This window comes from Sphaeramia orbicularis, chromosome 14 (genome assembly GCF_902148855.1).
Source record: "Sphaeramia orbicularis chromosome 14, fSphaOr1.1, whole genome shotgun sequence".
NCBI lineage: Eukaryota > Metazoa > Chordata > Actinopteri > Kurtiformes > Apogonidae > Sphaeramia > Sphaeramia orbicularis.
The window spans coordinates 31942940-31956756 of record NC_043970.1 but is presented as its reverse complement, the minus strand read 5'-3'; the positions used below and the strand labels follow the sequence as shown (position 1 = coordinate 31956756).

General features: G+C 34.1%; 1 protein-coding gene across 4 annotated transcripts in view; it reads right to left on the bottom strand.

The window, feature by feature from the left end:
- Window positions 1–4596: 4596 nt before the first annotated feature.
- trim3b (tripartite motif containing 3b) overlaps window positions 4597–13817 on the bottom strand; it is a 41972-nt gene continuing 32751 nt past the window's right edge. For 3 of the 4 annotated variants that reach the window (XM_030153774.1, XM_030153776.1, XM_030153775.1), the window contains exons 11-17: window positions 11375–11478; window positions 11117–11284; window positions 10852–11020; window positions 9389–9430; window positions 8590–8660; window positions 6799–6939; window positions 4597–4973 (exon numbers count right to left, since the gene is read on the bottom strand). In XM_030153774.1, coding sequence (XP_030009634.1) covers window positions 4821–4973; window positions 6799–6939; window positions 8590–8660; window positions 9389–9430; window positions 10852–11020; window positions 11117–11284; window positions 11375–11478 — 848 coding nt within the window. In that variant the 3' untranslated portion in view covers window positions 4597–4820. The remainder of the gene's footprint in view (window positions 4974–6798; window positions 6940–8589; window positions 8661–9388; window positions 9431–10851; window positions 11021–11116; window positions 11285–11374; window positions 11479–13817) is intronic. The other variant, XM_030153777.1, reaches the window with a different exon arrangement.

Genomic DNA, 13817 nt, shown 5'->3' with positions numbered 1-13817 from the left:
GCCCAAGGAATGGACCTAACACAACAAAACCTAAGCCCATTGTCATCTGTTTTTCATCAGAGCCGTCTTCCCTGCCATGATGAGTTAAGGAACACAGGAACTGGGTGTTTACACTTAAGGAATATAAATAAATCTGCCAACTCTCATGATTTTTCATTGTATTTTTCATGCTTGTGGCCAATTTTGGACAGTTATTTTAACAGCCACTAGAGGGCAGTGCATTAGACAAAATTGAGAGCTGAATGGGCACTGTGTACAGCCCCACTACTTCCTGAACTTAAGGCAGCTCCTTTATTTCCTGACTTTCATTATTGGACACACTGATTTTTCCAGCTGTGTCTTACCACTCACAACAACAAGTAGCAGACACACCTGGATTAATCAGTGTGTCCAATAATGAAAGTAAAAGGAAGGAAATAAAGGAGCTGCTTTAATGGGGCCCATTGGAAGGGGAAGACATGAACATGCTGATTTTTAGCCATAGCCATACTAATTTAAATGAAGTCATATAAACTCAAAATGGATATTATCTGCTACAAATGCATTATTATAAATATTAAATTATTTAACTTGTTGGATTGTGGCTGCCTCCGCCACTGTTTCTGTAAATTGGCTTAGAGTCTGGCTCTGACCAACTCTATATGTAAAGTGTCATGAGATAGCTTTTGGCGCTATATAAATAAAATTTGATTTGATTTATTTGTTCTTATCTATCTCTCCTTTATGTGAAGCACTTTGTAACATGTTGTTTTAAAAAGTGCTATATAAATAAAGCTTTACTTACTTACTTACTACCGCCGCCACAATAATACTAGCAAATTAGGCCACTGGTATTATTATTATTATTATATTTTGTATTATTACAGCAACTTTCTCACTTTCAATCACACTCCCCTCTTCCCCTTTTCCCTATCGCCCCTAACCAAGCTATATTATTTAGTTGCTCTTTATATGATGTTGTCATTGTTGTTGTTTGTCATTACTCTTTCATTGTTGTTCTTGGTTTGTTTAGTTGTTTGATTTTCCTTTTGTTTATGTGTTGTAGGGTTGTTTTTTTTTTATTTGACCTTTATTTAACCAAGAAAAAGATCCCATTGAGATTAAGAACCTCTTTTCCAAGGGAGTCCTGTTGTTTTTGTGTCCACAATGTCTTGTTAACAATCACAAAAAAAAAAAAAAAAAAAAAAAAAAAGCTGATTTTTAATGTTTTTCTTGGCTTGTATTTCAGGAAAGATGTTGAAGCGCAACCTTTGCTAAAAAAAAAACAAAAAAGAGAAAAAACAAAAAGTGAAAGGCTAAATGCACCCCTGGTTTGTGAAAACAACAACAACAACAAAAAAAACAAAAAAACATCCGCACAACAAATCAGAGTGTCATTCTTTAATATTTACAATCATACCTTTGCCATGATTACATAAATGTACTGATTTCATCTTGTAAGTCTGGCCTCTTGTAGGATTACACTCGGCCACACAAGATAGCTGATGCACTGATTCATTTACATGTGCTTCCTTTATTCCACACAGGCATGATTAAGTCAGTGACGGTACTAGGTGAGAAATGGAGCGACATTAAAATAAAACCATAAAGATTACACCGCTTGGATTTTGCTGTTGTCCAAGTAACAAGGAGGAGGGGAATCAACTAAATGGGTCATTACAGTTCTAGAACAGAAAGACAGAATGGATTACAGATCATACAGTTTATTCATAAAACACAAACGTTCTGCGTCACACTGCTTGTAAGCTGGTGGTGTGTTCCTGTTGGAGCCACACGGAAAACCTTCAATACACTGATCAATCAACCAAATGAATACTGGAAAAACCCATGATCAAGGTGCGGGTCGGCTACAACAACAATATGATTGTAATATACAATACATTTTCTGATTATGTTAAATGATAACTATACACAGAGGCATATATTACTCTTGCAAACTATATAACTCTTAGAATATTTGTATTTTGTGCAATGTTCAACAACAACTTACAATACATTTTGGCAAAAGGGGTAGTTATTGTTTGGATGTGAGCTCATTGGGAGGAGGAGGCGAATGAAAACGGCTGTCAGTGCTACAAGATACAAGGCTTATGTACAGTGATGTTTGGCAAAGAGGAGACAGTTCAAATGCACCAATTAGAAAAATAATTTGTAGAACAAGTTATGTAGAAAAGAAAATTATAAATAAATTAAGTCCTTTTACAAAATAAAATACAGCAAATAATGTGTATACAACGTTGTTCTACTGATGCTTACAAGTCATTCAGTTGGCTACTTGGCATGACTTCCAATCCATTTTTCAGTGTAAATGCTAGAACAGGTAGGTCTACAGTGAAACAACATGGACACCGATTCCTTATTTACACCCAAATATGCGTATGTACAACTACATTATGTTGTAGATATCAACACACAAAAGTGCAAGTACTAGTGGGGTGAGATTCAAGAAGAATGTTTTGGTTATTAGAAGAAAAAGGAGCGGACATGATGCTGATGTGGAGCTGGGTAAAATGTCCAAAAATCCTTTAAAAGTATGAGTTTTTAGCTATTTTAACTGCTGTTGTGCTTCTTGATGCTCATCTTTGGGGCTTCCCAAAACAACAAACAACATGCATATACTGTAGGTCTGCTCATCTCGTAACAGTTTGGAAAAGAAAGAAAAACGGTTATATTAAAGTGCAGAATAAAAATATGAAACCGTTCTTGTTACACATGCCTGTATGAGTGTGTTCTGTTGTATTTGATGGTGGTAAATTGTAAGGCAGTGACAACAGGGTAATTTTTTTTTAACACTGGCATGCAACAGTGTTCAAGGAAAGGCCTGAGCATTTTAATCTCAATACCAAAGCGTCATCGTTCTCATCTGGAGACACTTACTTGTGGATGCTGTTTGCTGGTTACTGGAAGTGCTGCCTATATTCATTGCGGGGAAAATTATAGTATATCGCCAACGTTAGACTGTCAGACTAAGAGCTGGTGAAATCACACTGGTCAGAAAAAGAGCAGAAACTCCTTTTTTCTAGAGATACATTTCCAATACATTTTCCCACTGAGGATTTTCAATCAAATCATAGATCCATTTATGTACTTACATGATTTCACTTAGCGTCGACTCCTGAGTTGCTTATGAATGTGGGTTTATTTACAGCACTCCATATTTTTAGGAGAGGGTTTTAGTCAAAACTACTCTAAAACACAACTGATCAGTGTTGATTATTTAAGCTTCAAGGAAAATTAATTAACCCTTGTGCATCACAAAGGACTTTTTTTTTAACATTTTACATTTAGATTTGGGGTTTATTTGCCCTGTGTTAATGCAAATAATGCAAATTACATTAGGTAAAGGTGAGTCTTTTTACTTGAATTTTAAGATTTTAACCTCATTTCCTATAATGAGTTTAAAAATATCCATATTTTCAAAATAATGTGTTCTATTATACTAGGTATTCAATTTAGACTAAGGTCTTAGATTAGATTAGATTTCACTATATTTAAATACTTGAGTGATTTTCTCGTGTTTAGCCTAAGTGGTAAATGCATGATATTTTTCTGTGAACTATCCCTGTGTTGTGGGTCAGTTGTGTACTTATATGTATTAAACTGCACATTTTAGTAATATTAATTTAATTTTACTCTCTTTACCTCTGCCACTCATTCTCTTTCACACACACATACACACATGTGCATTCACACGCACACATCTTCACACTATTTGAACATCATATTTTAAGCCTTCTAAGTAAAATTTACTTTTGTGTATAAATTTCAATAAAGGTCATTGTGCTTTGAAGACACAAAAATTCACTGTTGTCCATAAAGTTGTGTATAATAATGTCATTTTCAGGCTTATTCCTCTTTTTGTTCCTATTTATACACATCAGTAATCACCTTTGATTGTTACACTTTATCAAGAATATATCACATTATCACAATCATTTCAGGAGAAGAGGTAAAAAAAAAACGTATATATTTCATTCCAAGATTATGGGCAACAGTGTATAAAAATACCTCCAAAACAGTGATAAAAAAATCAGACCTCTTAAGAATATTTCACATTTATGATAAAAAACTAATGACAGATAAGAGAGAGTTTTTAAGGCCTCTTTTTGACGTGAATATTTTCAATTGATCAATTAATAGATCAATCAATCATTCATTCATTCATTCATTATCTGAACCCGCTTTTATCCTCACTAGTCGCTTGGAGCCTATCCCAGCTACTTACGGGCTAAGGCGGGGTACACCCTGGACATTTCACCAGTTCATCGCAGGCCTGACATATAGAGACAAACAATCACTCTCACATTCGCACCTATGGGCAACTTAGATTAACCAATTAACCTATCAGTGCATGTCTTTGGATTGTGGGAGGAAGCCGGAGTACCCGGAGAGAACCCACGCAGACACGGGGAGAACATGCAAACTCCACACAGAAAGGTCCCACCCCCTGTCAAACCCAGGAACTTCTTGCTGTGAGGCACAAGCGCTATCCACTGCACCACCGTGTCACCCAATCAATCACTCAAATTTTCTTTATATAGCACCAAATCATAACAAAAGTTATCTCATGACACTTTACATATAGAGCTGGTTTTGATCCTTATTGAAGCATACATTTTTAAAGTGAAGCACAAGGGTTAATATTACTTCTTACAACACTTTTTGTGGTTGTTTTCAGAAAAGATTTAGATTATTGTAGATGAGATGAAAAGTAAAAAGAATAGTGAGACATGACTACACAGCGTCATGTTGCAGCTCTATGTCCACTACCAGTATGTTTGTTAAAGGTCAGTGTGGGAGTCGTCTCTGTCTGTGTCCTCCTACTGCAGGTACCGGTAAACTTTGAAGCAGTGGTTTCCAGAGTCGGCCACGGCCACATGTCCATCTGAAGTGAGGGCGAGGCCCTGGGGTCCGTACAGGGGGTCTGCTGAGGTGTTGATGTATGAAAGGAAGGAGCCTGTGCTGTCAAAGACCTGTAACAAACAAACAAAAAAAAAGAAAACACAGATGTATCTCACTTGATATTTTAATGCTATTTCACCATTTATCTGTTGATGAAAGTGTGTCTAAACTGCTTAAAATGTAATTTAGACACAAATTAATATTGAAACAATTTCTGAACTCACTAGAAAGTGAAATAAAAGTTAAAAAAAAAAACTTTGTTTGACATTAACCCATAAAGACCCAGCGCTACTTTTGTGTCACTTCCCAAATAAATTTTTCCCTCTATTTAACTTCTATTAAATGATTTAGCACCATTTATAATATTAGTATCCTCCGTATTTAGCATTTTTTTCAGTGTGAATTAGTATTTTCCCATATTTAATCCACTGATCATGTAGATGCTCATTAAAGCTTAGAGTAAATTCAAAGGTTGTTGAATCAGAAACAGAAAACTGAAGAAAAAGTGACATTTTCAACAAATATATAATTAACTAAACGTAAACTCAGTGTGTCTATCCACTGTCATTGATCCAACTCCATGGGTTTTACTGGTGAATCAATGTTACAGAAGATGACGGTGTTTCCACGGTAACTACAGTGCCTCTGAACATCTTAAATAGGTCATATCTGATGACCATGAAAAGATGACAAACTGCGTTTTACACCCATTATTTACATGTGTTGATAGGATTAGAGGATCAACAGGTATTAAACAGTTTAGATCAGCATATGCTTTTGGTCATTGGTGGCTGTTTGGGTCTTTATGAGTTAATAAATGAACAAATTCAAGTTAAAATAAGTTTGCAATATTTACAAATTGTGAAATTGACCCAAGTTAAATTTATGATTGATGAAGCTGAACTAAAAAAACTAATCTTGAAATAAACACATAAGCAATGTTAAAAAAAAAAAATAAAAAAAAAAGTAAGTATTCTTGATCCTCAGGTCACTACACAGACTGTATTATTCCCTCATAGTTTCATACATGATCTATTGTTTGGAGTTTTGAGGTAACACATAACAGACCCACACTAACCTGACTTTTCTGTTACAGAAGACAAGAGCAATAAGAGTTCAGAACTAGTCAGATTATGCACCAACCACTGCAATATTTACTAACTTATAGTTTCATGACTTGGTTGATTGTAAGAATGCACGGATAATGTACAAAACACAAAATAAATTACTCTCACATGGTATTCAGAGGTTGTGGACTCTATAAAAAGTAGATCTGGTAAAGTGTTAAACATGTGGAATGACTGAAATTGAATTAAGAAAGAAGATTCAATATACACATTTAAAAATATTTAGAATAAAGGTGGTGAACAAATATAATAATGATGTATAATCACAGTATATCTGCTGTAATATCTATACTTTTTAGTTGCACTACTACTTAGTTCATATTTGTATTTTTGTCATATTTTTACCTTTATTCTACTTTATGGTGATTTTAGGCTGATATTTTATATGTCTGATACTGAGTAGAACAACTGTAATAAACCAACTTTCCTTCAGGGATCATTAAATATTCTGTATATTTTTATAAATTACTTGGAAATTTGGTTTTTGTTTCTTTATTTACTAGTTAACTATTGATGAAACTTTTCAGGAAATGTTTTAATTTCATGGTTGCTTTCACCTAAAGTACTGCTTACTTTAATATGTAAAAGGGTAGGTGTAATAGGCTTTATCTTCAGCCTACAACTTCTCAGTCAATATTTAGTTCTTTCATGTCATTTATTGTCTTATTGTTGAATATTATTTGTCCTAATTCTGGAAAAATGTTCAATAGAGACTGAAATAAACTAACTGAGCTGATGTTAGCAGTCGACGGTATGAGCCGGTTCTCACCTGTATTCTGCTGTTACCCCAGTCGGCTACAATGATGTTTCCATTGGCGTCGACGGCCACACCTGTGGGAGCGTTGAACTGCCCATTGCCTTCACCATGAGAGCCGAATTTAAACAAGAACTCCCCATCTGCACTGTACACCTGGAGCAGGACAAAGTATAGATTTTCTGCAGTTTAATATGGTCCAACTTTATAGAAATAATACTAATACCATCACATATACATGTACAAAGCAAAAGACATGCTAAATTACAAAGGTTTATATTTAACGCTTTCATGCATAGTGGTCACTATAGTGGACAGCTGTTCAAAGGTGTGCTTTTGTATATTCATGGGTTTTGTTGTTTTAGTTCCATATCAGCCAACACAGTGAACGCTTATGCACCATCCCATACACTGCAATTCATACCATTACTGTAACTTCGCTGTTGTAGATAAACCTGATCTGCAGTGACATGTCTGAGTGTAAAAAAAATTAACAATTGTTATTAGACTGTAATTAACAGTTTTGTTTTCTGTTTTTGTAAACAAAAAGTTTTTTTTTTTTGCATATTATCTCCATGCAGGTATGTTAAAATGTGAGAAAACATCAGATTAGCAGCATTAAAATTGTTTTTATTACATAGTTTTCCCACTGTATATCAGTAAATATGTGTTTCTTTGCTTCTAAAATGAAATGCATGGTGTCCAGCTGAATGGACATTTTTATAACTCCATGAAATATAGGTTCATAAAAAAAATCTATCAATTTTTTTGTTCATGCCTAAAGATGAATAAAAACACTCAGGAAAAAAGAAAAATCTTGATTAAGGTTCTCATAATTCATGCATGAAAGGGTTAATTTACTGCTCACTGATACTTCCTTATTTAACTTGTTGTGTTGAATTATGGGGCTCTACTTTTAAAACCACAACTGATACATTTTTTTTTACAACAAAAACAAGCCATACGTATCATAAATGAAGTGGGATATTATGATCATACTAATCCATTATTTTAAAATTTTCATGTTTTGAAGTTTAGAGACTTGATTTATTATAGAACAATGCAAGTCATGTTTAAAGCGCAAAACAAAACACTTCCAGATTGTGTGCAAAAGTTTTTTACAGTGTCTGAAATCCAAATTGCAAGATGCACATTTATGTTACAAAAAGCAAAAAAGAAACTTAAAAAGAAGATTTATTTCCTTTAAAGGGGTTCAACTGTGGAATAGTGCTCATTTAAAACTTAAGCAATGTACTTCCTTTGTTATGTTCAAAAAAGCATTATATGCATCTGTATTTGAGAGTTATGGCTGTAACTGAAAAAAAAAAGTTTTTATACAATGGCGGAAAAAATTATTAGACCATCAAAAGTCATCTAAAACAATGGTTATGCAATCAAGAACTAACTCCTGTGTGTATCATGTGACTAAAACAGACAGAAAAGAAAACATGGAATGCCTAAAAGCACTGTTGTTGTCAGTACAATGCCATGGATATTGATGTAAGAACTGAAGTGATTTTAGTTATTATCAAGAAAACATGGAAAATAGATAGATATCAACTCTTAAATTAAACTCTTATGAGCTAGTTTTGTTTTTATCATTATATTTGTCCGAACAAATGTACCTTTAGTTGTACCAGGCATAAAAATGACCAAGAAATTAAAGAAAACAAGAATGGTCTGATTGGTCAAATTCTATTGTTTCTCTCTTCTTCTGCTGTTTTGAACTGCATATATGACTGAAATAAACTATGACTATGACATATTCACCTGCTTATATTGGTAGCATCATAAAAAATTCCTTACCTTGACGGAGTGATTATGAAAATCAGTCACAACAATTTCATTCTTGTTGTTCACTGCGACGAAGTGGGGACCTGGAGGTACAAGATGGTCAAATTAGAGTGGAATTTGTTGCAGTTGGAACTGACTCCTATAGTTTGTACCATTTCCTTTACTGTTAGTAAGTTGTTACAATAGATTTGTAGCTGAACCTAGAGCTGTAACAATACTAATAATACACAACCTGTGTCTGATCATATGATTAGCTGAAAAAAATAGTACATTTCAGACAAACAATGGTATTATTATTTTTTTTTTTTTTTTTTTCCAGTCAAATCACTAACTTTCCTATTTTATATGATTTTTTTTTAATCAGGTATCAGATTTTATGACACTATGATAAGATGCTGATTAAGTGACCTTTAAAGTAAATGGCAGAGCTCCCCATTAAATATGTCAAATCCCAGCCTGAGCTCTGTAGGTTCAGATTATCACTGATTATTGTGCATTAATGCAGGACACATTTGTTAGTTTCATGGCACTGGAGTTGGAGCATTAAAATCATTCACACTGATCTTCCCATGGCTGTTTTACACAATAAACACAATGCACATGACAAAATGTTCATTATTGTAATAGTTGCTGATTATTACAATGGCATGTACATGTATCTCTGATCATTGTTGTACAGGCAACTCGAATCCAACAACTTGTCAATAATCGGAGTTCTTGGGAGGTCAGACACAGAATCAGGGAGTTGGGTTAGACAGAGGTCACTGCACTGTGGAATCAAGGTTGCAGCAAGGCCACACTTAGTACTTACTGAAAACTGAGCCAGATTTATTATAGTTTGGACCAAGTTTTTCTGAATTGGGAAAAAAAGGAGGAAGAACAGAAAGAAAGAAACAAATGGTAGTCAGAAATAAAGATTAAAGCAAAGAAGAAAATAGAGAAGGGTGATCAGCACCAGCTCAGCACGGAGGGGGAGCAGGGGGGGTCAGTGCCTCGCCCGCAGCCTCAGCTTTAAATAAATACAGATATATATCCACAAACACAATGAAAGCACACACAAACAATATAGTTTTTCATCAAACTGGCAATAAAAGTGTCACCAGAGAAAACAGCAGAGAATCAAGGTTGTTATCGCTAACGGAAACTAACGAAATGACGAAAACTAGAATTGAAATAACATTTTCGTAAACTGAAATAAATAAAAACTAGCGTAAAAGAAATGATAACTAACTAAAACTGTATTGTGTGCCTACAAAACCAACTAAAATGTATAAAATGATGGATAAAATTCCCTTTGTTTTTGTCGATGTTGGATTGATATGAAATTGATTTGTTATGCTCAAGCAATTTTAGCACAGCACTTCACGGTCCGTCACTTGTCGTTTAGAGTCGTCTTCTCGTCCCCACTCTACCTGGCAACATGGAGACTAAATTTGGGAGAAAGCAGCAGAGTCTTGTATGGGATTTATTTGAACACAACGGCGAGGAAGATAAAAAATATAAAGAAACTAAAATTAAGCATTTAGAAAAAAACACAAAAACTAATAAAAACTAGTAAAACTGCTCTAAAAACTAATTAAAACTAACTGAATTACAGGGGGAAAAAAAGTCAAAACTAAATAAAACTAAACTATAATGAAAAATCCAAAACTATTATAACCATGCAGAGAACTGGGCAATCTGGAAAAACACCAGGGAGGACATTCAAGTATGATTTGTGGTTAAAACTACTGTCATAATTTCATTCCTGTGCTTTGAATGAATTTATGGGGACATATTTTAGACAAAAAAAACACTAATTTATATCAGTAAATTGTTGTGTTCTGCTGTGAAATGCACTTATCAAACTGCCAATAATATTTAGAATAGAGGTAAGAGAAAAACAATAATGTAAAATGCTGTAAATGCTTCCATAAATAAATTAATTAATTAATAGAAAAACATCTTAGAAAACCACATAATTACAATTACACACAACAATATTTTGCACATGTATATTGATATTTGTCTGGTACATATTGTACAAATTGCTGTTTTAATTGTGTTTTAATGTATATATTTAGAGCTTTATATACACATATTTAATTATTTTTGTAATATTGATCATTTCTTTCCTACTACTTTTTTATCCTTGCATGAAACAACTGTAACATACATAGAAGAGTTCTGAATCTGAGCCTGAATGTGTGAAAGCTGCTGAACTCTGCAGTGCCAGTACAGAAGGGGGTGTTGCTGAAGTGTGATCTGATGGTTTATTTTCATTCTGTTTCTCACCTGCAAACTGTCTGTCAGACGTCCCCCTGCCTCCAAACTTAGTCACAAGCTTCCCATTGGACTGAAAGATAAACACGCAGCAGGCCTTGTTGTCCACGGTGATGATATGTCCGTTCTTGTCCACAGCCACACCTTTAGGACCCATTAGCCGACCTGCGCCGATTTTATTCTAAGGAGGAGGAACACAAGGAGCGGAGGTGTGATGTTATTTAGGGGTTTATATCTTCTTTTGCTCAAGTAGGTAATTGTCAAAGTGAGATCTTACCTTAAACTTCCCATCGGATGAGAAGATGCTCACCCATCGATTGTCATAGTCGGCTACAACAATGTCACCGTTCATGTCCACGGTGACTCCTGTCGGTCTCTGCAGCTGACCAGGAGACCGACCTCTGACCCCGAAGCGCATCTTGAACTGGCCGTCGTTGGAGAATATCTGCAGTGATCAATTATCGAATATCCCAGTATCAGTGAATATAATTACACCACATACTGTATTTACCGTAGTTGTATTTTCCCCTCGTACCTGTATGCACTGGTTGTTGCTGTCGGCCACCACCACTCTGCCGTTACTAGAGGCTGAGATTCCCTGCAGGTTGGTAAACTCGCCTTTTTCTCTGCCCCGGGAACCTGACAAATATATCATTTTAGTTGTTATTTTCACCTCAGGCTCAAGGTGTAACACCTTTTCCGTAACCTATAAAGACCCAGCACTACTTTTGTGTCAGTTCCCAAATAAAATTTCCTCTATATCTAACCTTTCTTAAGTGATTTATCATCATTCCTTATAATATTACCCTCTGTCTTTTGCATGTTATCACTATAAATTAGGTATTTTCCTGTATTTAATTTACTGATTATAAAGATGTTTATAAAAGGTCATATTAAAGTTGAGGGTTTTGTTTTGTTTTTTTTGGTTTAGTTTATTTTGAATATCCAGCAAGATAAAGTAATCATACATAATCCTTAGAAATAAAACAGGTAGGAAGAAGTCATGGAAAAAAAAAAAAAAAAAAAAACTAAACAAAAACAAAGCTTATACATATGCATGACTTCAATTACACATTCAAAAAGGAGTGGGAGGAAGTATAACTTATTTAGGGTTATTATATAAAAAAAAAAAAAAACAAAAAACTGTGGAAAAGCGACTTTTTCAGTAAAGTCTCTCATTAATTGAACATAAACTAAGTGTGTCCATACACTGTCATTGATCAAACTCCATGGGTTTTACTGGTGAATCAATGTTCTAGAAGATGACAGTGTTTCCATGGTAACTACAGAGCATATGAACGTCCAAATGGATCATATCTGATGACCATGAAAAGATTAAAAACTGCATTTTACACCAATTATTTACATGTATTGATAGGATTAGTGGATCAACATGTATTAAACAGTGTAGATCAGTAGATGCTTTTGGTCAGTGATGGATGTTTGAGTCTTTATGGGTTTAAAATGTAAAACATACCACTATTTTAGACATGAAATTCTACATTTGAAATACAGTAAACAATAGAGTCCATTCAAGAGATTTGGTCAATTTCATTAACATTTCCTCACTTGACTAAATGACAGTTTTGCTCAATATCTATTGAGGTATTACATCTTCATAAGATGTATATGCCATAGATTTAAATAAAAATAAAAAATCTTACTATGAAGACTTGAAATAAGTATATTCTGCTTGAAATAAGAATTTTAGCATTCTACAATATTTTCTTATTTTAGGAAACCTTGATAAGTGCAATTTTCTTACCACACTGGCAGATAATTCTACTTGAAATAACACATTTTAACCCAATAATGAGTTTGATTTTTGATATTTGTACAGGCCTTTTTTTGCAGTGCATGTCCATATGTACAATACACTGACAAAGAATCTTCATAAAAGTATTTGACCGTCTTCTGTTAGGAGATCCTCCTGATGATTTGACAATAAATGACAAATATCTTCTAAAAATCATTCGTGCTGCAGCAAAAAAAAAAAAAAAAATCACTCATAAATGGCTTCAACTTGATCCATCAGTGCTGGAGGATTGGTTGAAAATTGTTGATGAAATTCACAAAATGTAGAGATTAACATTTATGTTGAGGCTGCAAACTTCACTTTGCATGATAAGGTGGGGCAAATGGATTAGTTTCTTTTCTTATTTTTTTTTTAAAATTCTATCTTTATTTGGAGTGATCATCAAAATTCACCGGCATATCGACATTGGTAGAAAAAAATAAATACACAAATAAATGTCATTCCAGTTTGTTTGGGTTTTTTTGAGTCCAGGAGATGCACTTCACCAGCCAGATGGGGCTCATATACTCACTTAGAAAGAAAAAAAACTGTGATACAACTTAATTAAAGATTGAACAACACATAGAAAACAGAGAACTGGGGGTTCTGTCTCTGCTGTCATAGAAATGATCCTCGAAAACCAGTCAGAAATTAAATAAGAATGTTACAAAGAAAAAATATTGCCAGTGAGATCAAATAAAGTCTGCTCTCATGGGGGCTATGAATAAAATCCAGTTGTTCCAAATTTGGTAAAATGTGTCGTTTTGGATTCTTAATCAGTAGGTCAAATTTCCATCCTGTATACCTCTCAAATAATTCCAATCTAATCCTCTAGGGTAGGCAGAATCGGGCTCAACCATCTCCTTGTAACTGCTTTCTTACTTGCCACCAAGAGTAATTGCAGCAGCTTTATCTCTTTCCTGTTTTCCAGAAATTAAACATGACCCTGGATTAGTTTCTTTAAATGCAATTAATGTGTGGTTTGTCTCTTAGTCCTCTGAAATGTTATAAAAAAAAAAAAACAAACTGCTGCTCTAAAAATGTAATTTTGTTACTTGATTGCTATTTCATAACTGTAAACTAAATTATCTTTACGATTAGATTGTGACTATTATCTATTGCCGATTGTTGTTTGTTGTTGTTATGTTCTGTGTGACAAAATGATAAATAACTAATAAAAACT